The following is a 20591-nucleotide window of genomic DNA, read 5'->3' as shown; positions in this document are numbered from 1 at the left end:
ACGGTTTGCAAAATCTACGTGGCTACTTGCATGTGATGTTGGAGGTGGAATGCCTAGAGATGGTGTAACTCTGCAAAACTCGCATCTTAGTTGAAATTAGAGGGCCAGCTAGCAATTTCCTTTTCTTCGATATTCAACATGCAATTCAATCAACTAATATCCCAGCGCATCTTTGTGCCAAGAGTGTTTGGACAGTGAACACGACAAAGAGCTGGCACAACGAGACTCCTAGCTTCCTCGTGGCCAGCCTTCTGGTAGATTGTCCTGAGAATGCCTTTGTTTGAATAAATCTCTCTGAAATGCCCGCAAAAAAACTAAGTTGGGTAATCTTCTTTAAAACCGTTAATTTATCATTCTCTACGATCTTCTACCGTGGTAGATCTTCACATTCAGATTCCGTGATTTACACTAATTTTTTCCAGTACTCTTTTTTAATACAGCGGGAAACAGTAATCATCGAAGACATTTAATTACCTGTGCGATCAGCTTGACCATATAGTAGTACTAGTAGAATTGCGTGGATGAGGATCTAACTGATTGATTAGTACCACGGTACGAGAACGGTGTACCAACTGCGCTGCTAGTCTACGGTACGTACGCTGTACCGAGATGGCTTGGGTGTGTGTCGATATCGTAGCGGTCTGGTCTTCCAGCTTAATGGAAGGGCACTGTATCGCCGTACCCGTCTAGTCTCATGTTTGTTTGTAGGCGTACGGGTCTGTTATCGCCATGATAACTTCTCTTGTTCATGTGGGGTTTACCGCAAATCACGTACGTACGTCGTACGTGCATTCGCTATTAACCACGTATACAAAGTTAGCTAGGCTTGCGATTGCTAGATTGTGGTTATATTGAATTAATATATAATATGTTAAGAAAAAAGTTATGAAAGCAACGAAAATGGATCCCTGGAAAATAAACAAAAAAAATACTTGAAAGTTGAATTATCAAGAAGCCTACTTTTCGCTGATCTTTTTGGGCCGAACCCGGCAAGACTCAACTGCAACCTTTTCGTCCAGATTGGATCACTTGGCAGGTTTGTCTTTCTTTTTAGAACCCTTGGCAGGTTTGCCTTTTTTTTAGAAAAACATGTAACTTTATTCAAACACGAGAACAATTACATTACAGGTACTGTTTGAAAGAAAAAAAAATAACCATTACAGGGACAATCCTTCGGATCAATGATCCAAGAAATTACAAAGTACTAGCGCATACAACGGGAAATACACATGAGCTCTTGTGTGCTCCACCCCCTATATGATTATTAAATTAAAAAAAATACCAGGAAAATTAAAAAAAATCCAGAGTCTTAGGATATCAAACTTGGCGCCCAATATACTCTCGTGTGAAGTTTTGTAAAAAAAATACCAGAAAATGTATCCATGGCGAAGAAAATACAGTCCGACCACGATACATCCAAACAATTTTTCTTTTTCTATACATATGATTTATTTTGTCTTGTTACTGAGAATACCACAAATATCATTTTTTACACGAACTTCACATGGGAGTAGATTGGGCACCCAGGTTTGATATCCCAAAATCCTACGTTTTTTTATTTTTCTATTTTTCTGAATTCAATGTTCATAGGGGGGTGGAGCACCGAGGAACTCCAAATCCTCTTCCCTCATACAACTAAGAATTACAATAAAATCTCTCAGATACCCCTTCACCGTGGTAATAATTTTTAGAAGACAAAATTCTCTAAATCCTTCAACAAATACACCATAATTGGACCGGAGTAGTGACACCGCTACTCTCCACAAACTTGATTGCTAATAAAGATTTCAAAGAGCCCCTTGATTTGCCCATCCAACAAAATGGGAAGTCGTGAACAATGAATGGACTTAGACTAGGCATAGGGCATATCTAATGGACCCCAAAAGTTAACAGTAGAAAAAAACCTTCGAAGAGTTAACTTGCAAAGAATTCTGAGTATTGGGTGGTGAATTCTAACCGATCCCTATAACTTACCCCCCCGCCTCTTTTCTTAATTGCACACCGCTTTGCATAAAACAAGTCCATTGTACTATATTTCCACATATATAGTATTACCAAGAATTTTTTTTCTGTGCCTATTGGTCATTTCATCTAACACCCTATGTCCGGGCGTTGGTCCAAGCATGACACAGACATCGTGGTTACTATAACAGTTATGCGGCGGATGTGGCACAACCTGATTCCCAGCCTCGCCAACGCTCAGGCCGCGGCTTGGCTAGGGAGGTGGCGGCATTCGGCACGGCGTGAGCACATGACTCAATTGGGAGCCTCGAAAGAGGTGCGCAAGGGTGTGAGAGGAGGCTTGGGAGGTGGCAGTGGCCGGACACGGTAATGGAAAGGTGTGTTGAGGCCACAGCGTGGCCACGAGCTCCGACTTGATGGTAGGAGGTGGCGGTGAAGGAAGTACGTACGTGCAATTGTTGGTCTTATATATATACGAGATATGTGGAGGCTATGCCTGGTCTTATATATATACGAGATATGTGGAGGCTATGCCCCATGCAACCCTAAAAACAAACTTGGTAACAGCGCCACTTTTTCATCGCGCCGTCGCCCCTCCTCGACATCGCGCCGCCACTCCGATCTCGCGTCGCCGCCCTGGTCTCGCGAAGACCCCAAGCTCCTTTTCGCCTTCGTTCCTCGATCGATGGCTTCTGGGTCTTCTTCCGCGGCGATGCAGCTGGCCATCATCGGCCCTGTGGTGACGCCTCCGACCGCGACGGCGCCAGTCCCATCCATCGCGCCCTCCCTTGGTGTACGTCTGGATCGCGGCAACTTCCCGCTATGGCGAACCCTCACCGTGACGCATCTCTCCGGTGCCTCTCTCCATGGCTACCTCAACGGCTCCGTCGCCGCCCCGACCACAACCATCTCCCAGGGGGCGGGTGATGCCGCCACCACTGTGGCAAACCCTGCGTATGCAACGTGGTGGACGCGGGACCAGAAGGTCCTCGGGATGCTCCTCTCCTCCATGACGGAGGACATTGCATCTCAGCTGATCAGCGGCAAGTCCGCTGCTACCGCGTGGACCTCCATCCACGCCATGTTCAGCGTGCAGAACCGTGCCGGGGTTCGGCACATCCGGTGATAGATTCAGTCGCTGAAGAAGAACGACATGACTGTCAGCGAGTACATGCACAAGGTGAAGGATCTTGGCGACGCCATGGCCTCCGTTGGATCTCCCCTCGCTGATGACGAGATCATCGACTACATGATCGCCGGATTGGGCAAGGCCTTCAACCCGATCGCGGCTTCGCTCAGCTTCGTGGTCACCCCGGTCGTGTTGGCTGAGTTCTACTCCATGGTTCTCAACTATGAAGCGTTGCAGCTGTCGCAGCAGGCCGACGATGAGGAGTGGACCTCGTCGGCCAACGCCGTGGCACGGTCCGGTGCTCCTGCCCCCGTCAACCATCCTCGAGCGCCTGACACTGGTCGCGCAACCGACGTCTGCCCCGCTGGAGGCTACCCGCAGCAACAGGGGCAGGGTTACCAGCACGGCGGCCAAGACAACCGTCGTAACAACGGCGGTGGAGGAGGCGGCAACGGCCACAACGACAATCGTCGTTGGCGCCCGAGGTGCCAGATTTGCAAGAATTGGGGTCACGAAGCCGATACCTGCAAGAAGCACTTCGATTTGGACTACTCCAGCGGCAATGGTCGCTCGGCATATAATGCATCGACCTCCTCCAACAACTCCACGCACTGGGTTCTGGACTCCGGCGCCACGGATCACCTGACTAGTGACCTGGAGTGTCTTCAGTTCCGCGAACGTTACGGCGGCCATGATCAGGTTCAGGTGGCCAACAACTCAGGTTTGTCTATTTCGCATATTGGGCACTCGACTTTAGCCGGTTCTTCTCTTCGCCTGAACAATATTTTACACGTTCCAAATATTAGCCAACATCTTCTATCAGTCTATCGTCTTGTGTTGGATAATCGTATCTTCATTGAATTTCATAAATATTTTTTCCTTGTTAAGGACAAAGCCACCAGGAGAATTCTTCTTCAAGGTAGAAGCAAAGGAGGGCTCTACCCTCTTCCACTCGGGCGAGCCTCGCATCTGTCCAAGCATCAAGCGTCGTCCAGCGTCCGTGTCTCCTCATCTTAGTGGCATCAGCGTCTCGGTCATCCGTCCAAAAATGTCGTCAGTTCCATTGTTAGGAATAATGATCTCGAGTGTTCAACCTCAGATACTTCTGCTTTAGTTTGTGATGCTTGTCAATGTGGTAAAAGTCGTCAACTATCCTATACTGCTTCTGCTCGTGTGTCTACCATGCCTCTTGAATTAGTTCATACTGATGTTTGGGGCCCTGCTCGTGCTTCCTCTGGGGGGGGGGGGTACAAGTATTATGTGAGTTTTATTGACGACTACTCCCATTTTTTCTGGATCTATCTACTAAAACATAAGTCCAATGTTGAACAGGTGTTCTATGCTTTTCAAGCACATGTTGAGCGCCTTTTGGATGCTAAGCTTAAAGTTGTCCAATCTGACTAGGATGGCGAATACCATAAGCTGCACGGTTATTTTCTTCGTACGGGCATCTCTCACCGAGTTTCTTGCCCCCACACCTCCCAACAGAACGGCATTGCCGAGCGCAAACACCGACACTTGGTTGAAGATGGTCTTGCTTTGTTGGCTCACTCATCTCTCCCTTTACGTTATTGGGATCAAGCTTTTTTGACTGCGTGTTATCTCATTAACCGCATGCCCACCCCCGTGCTTGGTCAAGATACTCCTATTCATCATCTTCTAAAAATTCCACCCAACTATTATTTTCTTCGTACTTTCGGGTGCGCTTGTTGGCCTAGTTTGCGGAAGTATAACTCACACAAACTAGAATTTCGGTCCAAGATGTGTGTTTTTCTTCGATATAGTCCTATGCATAAGGGATACAAGTGTCTTGATCGATCTATGGGTCGTATATATATCTCGCATGACATTATCCTTGATGAGTCTGTCTTTTCGTTTGCTACTCCCGGTGTCACTTTCGATGTGTCTACACTTGACGAGGCTATTTCTTTTCCATCCACATAACCGGCTATGAGTGCTCATGTGCGTAATTATGACCTAACCTACTTGGCTACTAATCCTTCTGGCCTAGCCAGTGTTTCTCCTATGCATGATTTTTTACCCTCCAGTGATGTTCCGCGCCTGGCCACGATCGACGTACGAGCCATGTTGGTCGACGTGCATGGCGGCACGGCTTCCCAGGCAGGGGTCCCACATGCGCATGCTGGGCCTGCGTCGCCTGGTGCTGCGGCTGGCTCCCCCTGCGCCTCGCGCGGCCCATGAGCCAGCTTCGCCAGCTCCTGTGACACCGTCGCCGAGTCCAACACCGTCGTCGTCCTCACCTACGCCTCCGCCCGTCGAGCACCCTCATCCCATGGTGACTCGTACCCGTGATGCTACTCGTCGTGAGAAGGAATTTACTGATGGGACAGTGCGGTATAATCCTCTTCGTCGTGCCTTCTTTGCGACACCAGTGTCACATCGTGATGCCCTCCGTGAGCCGGCGTGGCGTGATGCTATGGCTGCTGAGTTTGCAGCGCTTCGACAAAATGGCACATGGGTCTTGGTTCCTCGACCCTCTGGCGTTAACGTTGTTGGCAGTAAATGGGTTTTCAAGACGAAGCAACACGCTGATGGATCTGTTGACAAGCACAAGGCTGGCCTCGTTGCTCGTGGTTTTACTCAACGGCAAGGTCTTGACTATGGTGATACTTTCATTCCCGTGGTAAAGCCGACTACTATTTGTTTGGTTCTTTCGCTTGCTGTTTCTCGAGGATGGAGTTTGAGGCAAATTGATGTCAGCAATTCATTTCTTCATGGCTTTCTTTCCGAGAATGTTTATATGCAGCAACCACCAGGCTTTGAAGATGCTCGGTTTCCTTCACATGTGTGCAAGTTGCAAGGAGCTCTCTATGGTCTCAAACAGTCGCCACGTGCTTGGTATGCTCGCCTTAGTGCTCGCCTTCTTCAGCTTGGTTTTGTTTCTTCAAAGGCGGACGCATCTCTATTCATCTTTGTTGTGCATGGCGTCCAGATATACATGCTTGTGTATGTTGATGATATTGTCATTGCTGGCTCCACTCCGGCTGCAGTTGATCGTCTGGTGCGATCCCTCTCCGACAGTTTTCCTATCAAGGATCTTGGTCCTCTCCAGTATTTCTTGGGGCTTGAAGCGTCCTACAATTCAGGGGGCATGACGCTGACTCAAAGAAAGTATGATTTGATCTTCTTCATCGTGTGAGTATGGAGAATTGTAGGCCTACCTCTACACTATTATCTGCCACTGAGCATCTGGCTCGTGAGGTCGGCACCCCCTTGGGTGTTGAGGATGCCACTCGATATCGCGGCATTGTTGGAGGACTTCAGTATTTAACGCTAACTCGTCCCGACCTGTCCTTTGCAGTCAACAAGGTTTGCCAGTATTTATCACAGCCGACTAATGATCACTGGGAAGCTGTCAAGCGTATATTGTGTTATGTCAAAGGGACTTTGAGTACGGGATTGAGGATTCGTAAATCTCCTTCCACTGGTGTCAGTATTTTCACGGATGCTGATTGGGCTGGATGCATTGATGACCGCCGTTCCACTAGTGGTTTTGCTGAGTTTGTTGGATCAAATCTTGTCTCATGGAGTTCCAAGAAACAGCCCACTGTCTCTAGATCGAGTACGAAGACAGAGTATAAAGCTTTAGCTAATGGAGCAGCTGAAGCAATCTGGATGGAGACCTTACTCAAGGAGCTTGGGGTCTTCAAGCAGCGTACCGCCATTCTATGGTGTGATAATCTTGGGGCTACATACCTGATGGCAAATCCAGTCTTTCACGCAAGAACCAAGCACATAGAGATAGATTTTCACTTTGTGCGTGAGCGCGTTGCTTCTGGTGTTTTAGATGTCAGGTTTATCTCGACTAATGACCAACTGGCTGATGTATTTACTAAACCGGCCACACGACAGATGTTAGAACGTTTCCGGTCCAATCTGAACCTTGTATGCAGTAGTATTTCAAATTGAGGGGGTGTGTTGGAAACCCTGTCGTATTGTAACATAACTCTGTATTGTTGGTCTTATATATATACGAGAATGTGAAGGCTATGCCCCACGTAACCCTAAAACCAAACTGGGAGGCGACACCAGGACCAGGGGCACGGGTGCAGGTGGTGCCAGCTCGGCACGCCGAAGCCAGCGGCGTGGTTGGAGATGTCGCCGACGCTGATTTTGGCGGCGGCGGGGGAGGTGGTTGGAGTAGGAAAAAATCGTAAAAAATGAGATATTGAGGATGAACGTGATTTTCAAAATATTTAGAGGGAGGTTTTTTTTTTGCGAGAACGGAGGGTTGCTTCTTGGATCTCCCTAGGACGTTTTGGTAAACTTGGTTCATATGAATGTCCAAATCATGTAAAGAGCGATATATTCTAAAAAAGAAAATTGAAATAAGAGTCATACAGTACAATATTACAGTTTTGGACCTAAATGCTTACATTGACCCTCCGTCGAAGCTAAGAGACGCCGCAGTGTTGGACCTAAATGCACGCCGATCACTAGACGGACGGCGGGAGGCGCAACGGTACGTGCTCGGCCACGCCGGCCGGAATCTTGGGATCGGCGACCGGAAGAGGGCACAGTAACCGTACGTACCACGTAGCTAGCTAGGGACCTAGTACTACCGCGTACGTACGTACGTACGTGCACGCAATTGAAAGGAGACGGCGCAACCAACCAACGATCTCGCGTGTCTCGTCTCGTATGGGAAGAACGGATCGGATGGGACTTGCGGGCGGATGGATCGATCAACCGACTGGAAAGACAGCACCACGTGACCGGTGGTTACTGCGGCGGAAGGACCGGCTAATTTGGCGAGGGGCCGAGCGAGGCGAGGTCGTTAATGGCGGTCGGGGCCGACCAACCGAGGCGGCTCGGCCGCCGCGCCGCCTCCGTCTGGTGGCGGAGGCGGAGGCGGTGTACGTGCGCTCGCTACGCTGCATGCGTGCATGCATCGGATGCCTCCGAGCGCCGAGCCGTGGATTCTGTTGTTGTTTTCTGTAGTCGATGTGGATCGACCTGACAATTGACTCGTCGCCGGCCGGCCTGGTCGCGTCCGCCCTGGTCCTGGCGTATATTAATGCACCGCGCGCGCTGTCGCTGGTCGTGGGCGTTTCTGTTCCTTGTTTCATCCAGAGATCTGGTGCACAAAACACTGCGTAGTAGTAGCACGATGATACGATCTACCATGGACAAGGTTAAGATGGAGGAGGCACCCTGGATGTGAGAATTACTGCTAAATGTGCGCACTCGCGGGGTACGGATGCCCCCTGCGGTTTGCACGAGTCAGTGGTTGTGCCCTTGCCGGTGCAAGTTGGTGATGAGCTCTACCGAAGATTCAGCACAAAGGTTGCACGAGTATATTTGTAAGTTGATTAGAAATTTAGTGATAATGTCATCACACCGGATCCGTGGCGCAATGGTAGCGCGTCTGACTCCAGATCAGAAGGTTGCGTGTTCGATTCACGTCGGGTTCAATATCCCGAACATATTAATCCGGTTTCTTTTTTCCTATCCCGGGCTCCACATTTTGGGCCGCATTTTCTTCTAAACTTATTGGACTTCATGTGGCTTTTGACAGCAGTCCATTCCCCCGGTTCAACATCTCAGGCCGCATTTCCCTTTTTTAGAGCCTTGGGCCGGATCCACTTTTTCCTATATAAACTTATTGGACCTCGTGTGGCTTTTGACACTGGTCCATTCCCCCAGCTCAACATCTTGGGCCGTATTTCTTTTTTGAGAAGCTTTGGGCCGTATCTTTTTTCCTATCAAAACTTATTGGACCTCGTGTGGCTTTTGACACTGGTCCATTCCCCCAGCTCAACATCTTGGGCCGTATTTCTTTTTTGAGAAGCTTGGGCCGTATCTTTTTTCCTATCAAAACTTATTGGACCTCGTGTGGCTTTCGACACTGGTCCATTCCCCCAGCTCAACATCTTGGGCCGTATTTCTTTCTTGAGAGGCTTGGACCATATTGCCTGTGTACGACTTTAGTTCTGAGTTCTAGGTTGCTTAAAAAAAACTCAGTTTTGCTAACGCACATCTAGATGTGCCTTAAGTATTGCACATCTAAGTCCCGTGTCCTTGATTTTACGCGGATATTTGTACAAACATTTTCTTTCCTTCTTTTTCTTTTCCTTCCTAATTTGATTGAGCCAGTTAGATGTGCAATAACTAGGACACATCTAGATGTGCCCTACACATACCCAAATAATCTGAATTCCAGGTCTTCCTTTTGTTCCGAGTCTGATAATTTTGGTCCTAGTTTCGTGAAAATGACCGAATTCTTCTACTTTTTTTAATCCAACGAGACATGGGAATGACATTGAATATTACTTGTCCGGGTCCTCTTGAGTAAGTTAGGGAACGTTCTAGTTACCGATGTTAGTTCATAAAAAAAACTTGATGCATGGACATTTGCGATTTATAATTAGTGATTTTTTTCTGTCAGGAAATAATTTATATTACTTAAATATCAATGGTACATTCCTTGTTACAACAATTTACTATCATAATTGGTACAGACCCAAGCCAAACAATTGTGCGCTTCTGACATCTACCACAGTTCGCCAATAGGTAACTGATATGATTTTGATAGAGATACACCTGATTAATATGAGTATTTCGTTCTTCCATCTTTAGTTTTATTTCGTCCACCATGAAAGTGTGTCTTGATCTAAAATGGTCGCCAACCTTAAAAACATTAGAACTGCCCCCCCCCCTCCCCCCCCCCCCCCCCCCCCCCCCCCCCAAAAAAAAAAATCCATTAGAATTGGTGAATTACTCCACTGAAGGGCCTTTTCATCCAGCGCGTAACTCAGCTTTGTAGTGCAAAATGGAAGGACAAGAGATCGCATCATGCAGTAAGAAAAGTGCATGCATCGTCTCTGGGTACCATACCGAATCCTGCTCAATTATCAGAGGGGTCAAAAGGATCCGCTGGTGTTTAGTTTCACCCATCCCTGCATCCACGGTTCTCAATGTGGAGTAGTGTCGCATGAAATATTAGCACCCTTCTCACCACATACCTTGCAGATTCTGAGATGACAACTTTGTTTTTTTACCATGTCATGTTCAAGACCCCGACCGATCAAAGTGAGTGATGAAACATAGCTACACATGAATATGTCGAATACCTCGGTTGGCCGCACAGGCTTGAAGTGGACAACCTCGTTGCAGACATACCAGATCCTCCAAGTAGCACGAAAAACTTCACCCTTTGATCCTCGGGAAAAATCATATGCAATATGGAGAGACCATTCAGTGACGGTGTTTCTAATGTTTGCTGGCTTGAGGAGGCGCCAAATGGCAGCCATCGACGACTACAACTCTCTTTCATGCGTGAATCTGCACAACACACGGAAGGAGTCTTCACATTCCATAGCACACATGATAGCCACCGACTCCTCCAATTTTCTTTCATGCTTCAACTTTGAGGTCGACATCGAGTTAGTTGATAGTCTCCATGCAACTATTGGCCAAATTTTTGCTTGATCTATCAAGGTACCATGCTAATTAAGATTCTTCCGAATTTCCCACAGGTGCATAACTGGAAAAATCTTGATTAGCATGATACAACTAGTCAAAAGCGAGCCGATAGGTGCTTCTCATCGAGAAGTTGCTTGGTTTCTCACAGAGCTGTGCTATACAGACGACAAATCCCAGACGTTTCATGCACGACATGAAAATCCAGCCGTACATGCATGTCTACATGCAGGGCCGTACCTCAGAAATTTTGGCCCCGGTGCGAAATGATAATCTAGGCCCCATATACAGGAAAACTAATCGAAATATTTTTCATTCACCATTGAGAAATATCAAAGATAAATCATGCCAAAAAAATATTTATTACTTTGAAATATTAAATTATCTTGTATTCTTAGAATCGTGCCTACGTCTATTAGACATCTTAGAAAATTATAAGCCAGCCGGATGCATACATTCATGGAAGAGCAGCAAATTAACTTAAGAACAGAGGAGTTCAAAACAAAAAGGGACAAACAACCTACAGTTGTTGAGTGTTGATGGATGCAGACCATGAAGCAACAACGGCGTATAGCGCTCCGATTGCTTTGCTCCTCGACCAAGAGAAACAAAGGAAACTCCGATTGCTCTGCTGAGGGATGAAAGAGAGAACGAAGAATCAAACTAAATTCACCCAATTTATAAGTGCGAGGTAGCACCATCGCAGCCGAATAAATCAGCAGTTGTAGCCATTTTTTTTGAAACAATGTGAATCCATTGGAGAAAAATCAGAGAGAGGAGACCAGGAGACGAAGCATTAAGTTGCAGCGATTTGATTTGCGCCTGTCGCTGAACAGAATTTTATGTGTTTGCGTACGCGACTGTTTCGACTGCCGTGAAGATGAGAAAGGAACATGACTGGGCCGGGGTTAAGGTCAGCAAGTTCGGCCGTGCCTTGTTTATTTAGTCTGTAATAATACCTGATTAGTTTTCTTGAGAACAAGTACCTGATTAGTTATAGTAATAACAATACTAATGTACTGTGCTAAAAAAATTAGGGGCCTCAAGATTTTTTGGGGCCCTGTGCAGCTGCTCCGGTTGCGCCTGCCCACATACGGGCCTGTCTACATGGGAGCAACGGCCACAGGGATTGGTAGTCGTCCTCACATCGTCCATCTTTTTCGTCTGTATAGCCATTTCGTTTCTCACATGCCATGCCAGGAAGTTATCATTGTTCCCTAGGAGAGATTTATTTTCAGTATTTCCTCAGCATCAAGGAGAAAGTGCTGACGGATCAAGTGAGAGTTCCAAGTATCATTAAGATTCAAAAATCATTGATCCAACCCAACTGACACCGTCCTTGCATTGATACTACCTTGAAGTTTGATTTTTGTTGGGAATCCAACGATTCCTCCAAATCATAACTTGAGTTTTCTTTCCGATTTCCATATCAATTTTAACAATTCTTGTCCATGAGATATACCTCGCCACGAGGAAGATAGATTACCGGTGAACATTGTATCCTCAAGCCTTCTGTTTGGATAATACTTGACCTTTAGAACTCTTGCACACAAACTCTTGCACACTAATTACTGGCAAACAACAAATGAGAAATTCTTACTGCTCTTCAACACACGTTCACCAGTAATTAGTGATCAAGCATTCAAGCATATGTTTAGGTTCTTGGTTTAAGTGCTTATACCTTTAGTGAATCTCGCTCGCACGGAACAAAAATAAATTCCCATCACAAGAGCAACTCTAGCAGATCCGCTAAAAATCTATACCGCAAAAATTGTTTCAGGGATCCTCTAAAACGAATCCCTCAAACGATTTTGTGGTATCGCCCATGGCACAGCAGAGTAGATCTGCTAAAAACGATACTGCAAATTTAAAAGGAAGTTCATCATGCATTCATAACATAAAAACAAATACCAGACTAATCTAGACCTAGGGATGGCCGGCTCATGGCTCATTAACGAGTTAGAACTCCTTCGCCGACCTCCAAAGAGCATGGGCGTAGTCGTGGTCTTCCTTGGCGACGGCGAGATGCTCTGTAGTGCCTTCTTCTCTAGCTACAACCGCACGTTGGGCGTCTAGCAACTCCTCATCCACTTCCGAGCATTTCTTGGTGTGCGGGTAGTGGGCCGCGTCGAGCTCTATGAAGTGAGCCCATGTGTCCCAGGCACCCTTGCGAGAGAGGCGTCCGCAGTTGCACACCTGCTTCGAACTCGGCTTGACGTCGGCCCGATTGGAGTTGTCGGCCTCTGGATTCTGTGACCTGCCGCGGCCCCCACGCCCGTGAGGTCCGCCTGCCATGGATCTGCTAAAAATGGAAGCAATCATGCGGAATCGCTCGTCGGAGGAGGCTGGATTACGGTGGAGGGGGGCAGGGAATATGAAGGACGTGAAATGTAAAACGGATGTTGTCCAGTACATATAGCGGCGGAGGATTTTTAGGGCCGTCTGTATATTGTACGGGCCGGGCCATTTTTACCAAACTTGTTTGGGCCCAAAAAGAATAAAACCTGTAAAACACGACTGGAATTATATGGGTCAGCGAGGTTTTAGAGCAACTCTAGCCAATAACCTAAAATAGAGGAGCAAAACGGCGTAGAGGTTAGAACTCCTCTGCCGCGATGCGACCCCTCACCTCCGTAGCCACCGCCACACTCACCACTGGCAGGAGTGGTTTGAGCTCGACGGGCGCCGTCACCCATGGAAAGTTGAGGTGCGGCCATCTAGAAGGAACCGAGCCATTGCTTTGTGTGGGTGTTGCGGTCGGTTATCTCCGCCACCAAGTTCCCCACGCCCGCTGCTGGTACTTAATATTCAGTTGCTGCGATGGAGGGAGGTCGGGGAAGTCCGCATCGGCGCGGTGACGGTGGCTTGAGGACGAGCCCGCTCTGCGCTCATGGCGGCGCGGATCTGCGTTGCGGATGGGCGGCAGTGAGCGGCGGTCTCGGGATCTGGCCATTGGAGCGACGGGGGACGGGCGGGGGATTCGCCGGCGACGAGGATTGGGGAGGAGGAGAGGGAGAGAAGGGTGGAGTTTTTTTTTTTACTCGGACGCCGAGTGGTGGAGTAAATATAGGCGTGGACTAAACGGTGCTGGAATCTTTTTACTCCTCTAAGGGCATCTACAATACTGGCCGCCTGACCAGGCGCTTATAGAGAAAAAAAAATATTTTTTAAAATTGGAAAATATCTAAGAGCCCAGCCTTCCAACGCAAAACGCTACCAGGGCGCTAATTGTGCGCTAATTAAACTGCTAATGCGTCACATGCAGGGAAAAAAAAGGAATGAAGCGCTCGACGCATCTATTTGTGCCTGGTGGCGTTCGATGCCAGGATTCGAAGCATGTAACTGCCAATAAATCGGGATATCAGTGGGAATTAGATCCTGACGCCGACCGCAAGCCCCCGCGTTTGGACATGTCCTGATAATTTTAGGTCTTGTACAATGGGAGGTGTTTAGGGAGGTGCTTAGAGAAATAAATCAGACTTTTTTTAAGAACCGGTGCTTATTTGTACAGGATAGACGCTTAACTAAGCGTCTTTCATGTAAAAATAGACACCGGTGCTTTTGAAAAACCTCGTTTATTTTTCTAAGCATCTCTAAGCATCTCTCATTATACGAGGCCTTACGGGTGCGGCTAGGTCCAGGTTAGAAAAGTAAAACCGGTTATGGGATCCGTTAGAGTTGGCCTTAGCGGAGAGTTGCTCTAAGGCTGTTCTATTTGGACACTGTACATCACTGCCATGCGTATAGTATAAGCTTGTCTGCCATTTTTCGTGTCCCCCGCGCATGGCAATTTTTGCATCAACACACAGTGATGAACTGCACCTGCCATGGCGTGGATGGAGGCCGGAGCGTTTCACGGTCACGGAGAAAGCAACGTGTCCACCGGTATATCTGCCCGCGCCGCGTATCTCCTGGGCCATGTCCCGCACACACACACACACACACACACACACACACACATCTCCACCACGACCCGAGGCAGCATCGATCATGCCCCACCCGCCCGCCCGCCCGCCGCTGCAGAACTATACGCACATGCACGTCGATCGTTCCCGTGAAACGCTGATCCAACGCATGCATGGTGATGGTAGGCCGATCGCGCGTGCTTGGGTTGGGTTGGGTACATGCCAAACGCCCCGCACAGCGAACCAGATCCAGTGGCCGGCCACATGCATGCGTCCGGCCAGCAAGGCCGATGCTCGATGGATCGATGGCCTAGTCCCGTGCTACTTGTGTGCACGGCAACACGGCCGGGACAAGTGACGGGGCACAAGGGAAGGAAGCCTACAAAAGCGGTCAGAGGACGGGGGGAATATTTTCTCGTGGTGAGGCCGACGGGCCGGCGTGGTGGCTTGACAGTTCCCATGGCAGCAGGCACAGTGTGCGTGACAGACACATCAGGGCCTGGAATCTCACGCCAACGCCTGCTGCCCACTCAGACTCAGGGCCTGCTCCCCTCCCTTGTTCCTTGCATGGATTTGCCCTTCGCCCCTTCCGGTTTTGGGGCTCCAGAGGGTCCCGCCCCCACAGCCGGTTCGACGACATCTCTCGTCTCGTGGCCATGGAGTTTCTCTTGTTCTTCCGAAAGGGACTGGGCGCTGTGGCCAAGGCGATCTTGATCGAAATCAAATCACGCGACAACTATGGCTCTCGACTCTCGTCACAGCGATCGATCGATCACGGCTAAACTTCTCGGACGGAAAGCATTAAGTTTGGAGATGGAACGGAACGGAACTGGTCGATCCGTAGCATTGCGGCGAGTGACCTCACAGCGTAATTACGCTGCGATAAGGGCTTGGATGACGGGCACCGCCGGAGAGGGACGGCAGGGAGGCCCCTGCGTCCACGGCTTTCCGTTCCCATAACTGGCCTCGTTTTCTTTCCCTGTTTTTCTGGATTAGATCACTTTTTACAGAAGCTGTAATTTTTACTGAGCGAATCTCGATGGGGGCAGGGCAGGACGGTGAAAAAGACCGGTCAAATGAAGCTGAACGTGATGGGAAGGCAGAGGTAAAATAAAACCCACGATTCACCCGTGCACAGCTGTTGCATGGAACAGTCGGTGCACACCCTATCCACCCTACCCTAGCAAAGAGAAAACAAAAATGGTAGGCAGCTATGGATCAATCGCCGGAAGTTGGAACACCCGTCAAATCGACACTTGCGCCCCTACCAAAATACTTTAATCAGACAGGAGAGGGAATATATTTCCGGAGAAGATGGTGTCCAGAGATACGAGACACACTAAAACGGAGAGGAGATATCTTAAACTACGGGAGGTGGCCCACCCCGACGGCCCAAGAGGATCCAGAGACTGCACACATGTCCTTGCCACATTCGCTCATCACCTCCCTCCCTGGCCATGGACATGCATGCTAGGGAAGCGCTCTCTCTCTCTCTCTCTCTCTCTCTCTGGTTAGCTGACCTAACCGGCCCCTGCTTCCCGCCACATACTCCCTAATTCTCTTTCAATAAGATAATCATGCAACACACACTTATATACTAATCTTCATGAACTGGATCCACCATGATTTTGATTGAGAACAGCAGATGCTCGACTAAGGAGGTGCGGGGCCCACTCGATCAGATGCCACGGAGCTGATCATCGAATCATTAGGGGGGCACACATGCATTGAGACAAGGCACGGGGAACCCTAATACTGAACTCGCCCCCATCATGTCATGTCATGCGCACTGTGCAAGGGCGGCGACGTGATGTGATCCGCGCCCAAGGACAGTAATCGGGATTAGATTTGCGTGTGACGGTTGAGACATGCCAGTCATGGGCCAAAGGTAGCAAGACAGTAATGGCGCAGAGCTCCGGCGCCACCCATTCTTTTAAGCTCTAATTGCTAGATTAGCTAGCGGTGCTAACTACTATCGCAACAGGTCAAACTGTTAGGTTTCCGTCATGAGATCATCACACACTCAGTAGCTAGCTACTCACCACATAGTTATATTACAGAGAATTAGTAGTCTATCTATAGCCTAACTGATCGACCTGCTAACTTAACGAACGCAGCTGCCAAAACTATCCATATCTTAGTTGATTGATTGATCATAACCTGGCAAAATGATAATGAAATATACTACGTAGTATATTGATGGATCCCAATACAATAATGCTAATTACACCCCCCAAATCACCACACTGCTGATTAATCTACAACTATACAGATCACACCACAATGAAGCTAATTAACGGTGCTAGCTCGATCCCTCGCGGGCTTATTTACAGTAGTCAAGCACCGGTATATGCGCTAATAATCGATCGATCCTTCGCCACGAACGCGGTGCATGCGGAGAGCTTGCTTGGTCAGTAGCCCCACGGCGCGGGCTCGTGGTCGAACTTTTGGCCGAAGGAGGAAGAGATCTCGGGGTTCACGTCGGAGGTGAGCCCGGTGTCCTGCGACGCGCTCAGCCTCTCCCGCTCGCCCTTACACGCCGCCGGCTGCTGCTGCTGGTTGCCGCACGGCGCCATGTCGTCGGCGAGACCGCGGTGGTACCCGCTGCTCTCCAGGAGCTGCACCAGGCTCAGGCTCACGCCGTGGTGCAGCTGGCCCCCGTACTGCGTGAAGCTTGCCAACGGGGAGTACGATGAGGCTAGGCCGTGGTGGTCCGTGTCCGTGGCGCAGCCGCCCGTCGCCGTTGGGTTGAAGAACTGGCCCGCCTCCAGCGCGTTGTTGGAGAAGCAGGTCACGTGCGCCGCCGGGTCGACGAAGGAGGCGCCGGAGCCGGACATGTCCAGGAGCGGAGGGAGCGGGGTGACGGCGGCCACGGAGGACCCTATCTCCTCCATCGTCCCCACGCCGCTCTTCTTTGCTGCTGACGACGCCGGCGCCGACGACACTACGCCGCCTAGCAGGCTCTTCTTGAACACCCTGCACAGCACCCACTCGTTCTGCAAAGATAACCGGCCGGCCGGAGATTACTACGACTGACCAAGTATATATGATCGATCACAAGCAAAAGCAAGATACATGTTGCATGGTGAAAAGATGTTGCTACCCTGGACGATGCGGCCCTGCCGCCGGAGAGGGAGCCGCGGCTGGTGCTGGCGGCGTGGAGCTTGGCGTTGAGGCGGTACTCGTGCATGACCCAGCCGGACTTGTCGCCCTTGGGCGCCCTCCCGGTGTAGAAGACGAGCGTCTTCTTCATGCCGACGAGGGCCTTGCCCCTGAAGATGTCCTTGTCCTTGCCGGTGGCCTTCCAGTAGCCGGACTCGGTGGCCCTGTTGGTCCTGAGCCCCGTCGGGTACTTGCGGTCCTTGAGGCAGAAGAAGTACCACTCCTTCTCCCCCATCCTAGCCAGCGCTGCATGCACACCCACGAGCGCGCGCGCGCGCGTTGTCTGATCAATTCGGTAGCTCGTGGGTTCTATCGTATGGATCACACAGGTTGGTGCATGAAGAGGTGCTTACATGGCAGGTCCCAGGGCTCGCACTTGTTGAGGTCGGCGACGGAGACGGCGAGGGCGGCGAAGCGGGCGTCGGCGACCTTCTTGGCCAGGTAGTGCGTGATGAGCTCCTCGTCGGTGGGGTGGAAGCGGAAGCCCGGCGGCAGGTCCATGGCGTGCTGCTCCTGCTCGCCGTGCTCCATCACTTGTTTTTCCCTCTAGAAATCAACCAAACAGATCATAGAAAGCTTGAATCATGGATGAAACAGAAGCATCATCCACTGGATTGAGGGATGAGAGAGAGAGAGAGAGAGAGATCCGAAGAAGGGCCATGATGATAAGGTGGTAATTAATTACCTTTTGGAACTGATGATGATGATATGGACTCAATCGGCAGCGGATGGATCGAAGGGGAGTTGTTGAGAGAAAATAAAGCGGAGATGGAGGTGGCGCGCTTAAATACTGGAATTTGCCGTCTGGACGCGAGAGGGGGATCCTTATTCCTTTTAGTAGAAAGAGACGTGGCGATTTAAGGAACTCCGTGGTGATGCTTCTACATCGGGCGTGCTTGCACTCAGCAAAATTAATTACAGACTCAATTAATGCTAAATAAAAGGACTATGGGCCAAGTGGAGTAATTTGTTTTTCTGATTTTGATAATTCTCGGTCGAGAATTCCTTGGTTCTTAACCGGCACCAAGGACCGATCGGACGATATGACCCGTGCGAGATATTCGTACTTTTATCTGACAACAAACACGGCAGAGTTTTTGCACTAGAGATAGACAAAATATTACTCCCTCGATAAACTAATATAAGAGCGTTTAGATCATAGTTTACAAAGGAAGTACATCTCTGTAACTTACTGTAAAATGTCGATAATACGCTAGCGCTCTAGTCGGCTGACCTAAGCGCCGTGACTTCCTCTGGTTTCGTCCCCCAACCCTAGGTGGTTAGGGCAAACTTCTCCTTTCAGACTTCATCGACGAACCCATGGATTAGTCTCCCCTCTGCCTACAACTCTGATGTCCGGTGGAGGGAAGGGAAATCTGGTGTCTTCGCTTCGGTTAGTAATTTAGGTTAGGATTTTTAGTCCTTGCTGGTGCGACGATTGGACAGATGGAGGTGCTTCTTCTTCGAATTTGTCTTCCGGGGTTCGACCCCCCTCGAGTTCTTCCCGCTGGACGTAGTCAACGGAGCTCCAGCGTAGATTCCTGGCATCTTCTTGAGGCGATGAGGTTAGGGTTTCTTGTCATGTGGTGAGATTTGATGTCGGGTGCTTCAGGTCTATGCAACAATTCAATGGCGACGACTGTGGCTCCAGTGCGCTGGTCCTTAGAGGCACGCGCACGAAGACATCCCAGTTGTTATCGACAAGATCAAGTCGACGGCTTGTTCTGACGACAGTAGTGGCCATTCGATGGTCTCAAAATCACGGTGTAGTTTTTATTATGTTCGAGATATTGTATACTTCCGGTGATTTTTTATAATTCTCGATCTACTAAACCATAAATGCTCTCACAAATTATAGCCGTTAAATAAATATTTTCTCATCCTCTTGTACTCCCATAAATCCTGAAGTAGCTAGGTCTAATAGTTCCATTCTAGCGTTTACTAGAAAATACGTGGTTATTTTTTCCTTTTTTCAGATGGAAATAGTTATTTATTGGTCATATGGAGAAATATCAAAGCCATTTTTCTTGTTTCTCTTTTTGAATTGTTGATGTAGCGGTAACCTAACCATAACCTTTGGAATCTCTGACCTGTGCTGAATACATTTATAAAGCCAGCGGTACGAAGTGTACATTCTTTCTGCAACTCAGAACATCAGAAGAGACCCAGCCTAGCTACAAGCAGTACTAGTACTTCAAGCGACATGATTTTATCATCTCGATGTTTAATGACGGCATGATCATACTCCTACTGTTGCGCAGTTGATGATCGATCATAGGAGTAGATCATAGGCTGGCCTACCGACACACAGAGAGATCGATGCAGCCCACATCTCAAATTCAGAAAAGAAAAGGAAATAAAATAAGATGCAGCCCAACCTGATTTGCCATGGCTCGACCAATGCCCGGCATGCATGATGAACCAGCAGCTCGGAGACAGCGCATCGGTCACGAGACGATATAGCCGAATAGCGGAGGATCACAACGCTCTACATGCGTCCAAGGAAAGATAGATGTTCAATCATGCATACGCGTAGCATCCATTTCTTAAAGACCGGCGTCCCTGTAGTGCCAGTGCATGCACAGAGGATCCACTTGAGGCTGCGGGGCTTAAAACGGAACGGATGTGTGTGAGCACTGAGCAGGCAGGGGCTACTGTGCAATATTCCCGTGTGGGCGTCCACTGCAAAGCTTGACAGATCTATGCTAGGCATGTGGTACACTATCGTTGCGTTGGTACGGGGCACATAGCGGCTGAAGAATTCAAGATTACTTTACTTCCGTGGTTGCGTGAAACAAAATAATTACAGATTCGTGTATTCGTGATACTGAATCAGCGCTAGCACACAGTGTGTGTTCGTGATATGGGACCGTACTGGTTAGAGCAACTCCTTGTGTTCTCCAATCTCCGGTAAGAGCATCTACAGCGACCTCTACAGCCTGATACACCAAGGGTGTGTTTGATTATCTGCATCGTTTCTTTTCAATTTG

The 20591-nt window shown here is 49.0% G+C and overlaps 2 protein-coding genes and 1 non-coding gene across 3 annotated transcripts; 2 read left to right on the top strand and 1 right to left on the bottom strand.

Annotated features, from left to right (window-relative positions):
* Nucleotides 1-2647: 2647 nt before the first annotated feature.
* LOC147985811 (uncharacterized) lies at nucleotides 2648-3088 on the top strand. The gene has a single exon (XM_087541752.1). It carries the CDS (start codon nucleotides 2648-2650, stop codon nucleotides 3086-3088), a length of 441 nt encoding a protein of 146 aa, XP_087397878.1.
* A 5366-nt stretch (nucleotides 3089-8454) lies between these two features.
* Nucleotides 8455-8526, top strand: TRNAW-CCA (transfer RNA tryptophan (anticodon CCA)). The gene has a single exon. It is a non-coding gene; the product is annotated as a tRNA-Trp (tRNA).
* Nucleotides 8527-16608: 8082 nt separating this feature from the next.
* Nucleotides 16609-18444, bottom strand: LOC125538586 (NAC domain-containing protein 4). The gene is made up of 4 exons (XM_048701851.2): nucleotides 18287-18444; nucleotides 17955-18147; nucleotides 17543-17847; nucleotides 16609-17435 (listed from the first exon to the last, which is right to left on the bottom strand). Exons 2-4 carry the CDS (start codon nucleotides 18130-18132, stop codon nucleotides 16851-16853), a joined length of 1068 nt encoding a protein of 355 aa, XP_048557808.1. The 5' UTR covers nucleotides 18133-18147; nucleotides 18287-18444; the 3' UTR covers nucleotides 16609-16850.
* Nucleotides 18445-20591: the final 2147 nt, after the last annotated feature.

The sequence above is a fragment of the Triticum urartu genome, chromosome 2A (assembly GCF_056163025.1).
Source record: "Triticum urartu cultivar PI428250 chromosome 2A, HENAU_Tu73, whole genome shotgun sequence".
Taxonomy (NCBI): Eukaryota; Viridiplantae; Streptophyta; class Magnoliopsida; order Poales; family Poaceae; genus Triticum; species Triticum urartu.
This window is presented reverse-complemented; position numbering and strand designations above follow the sequence as displayed.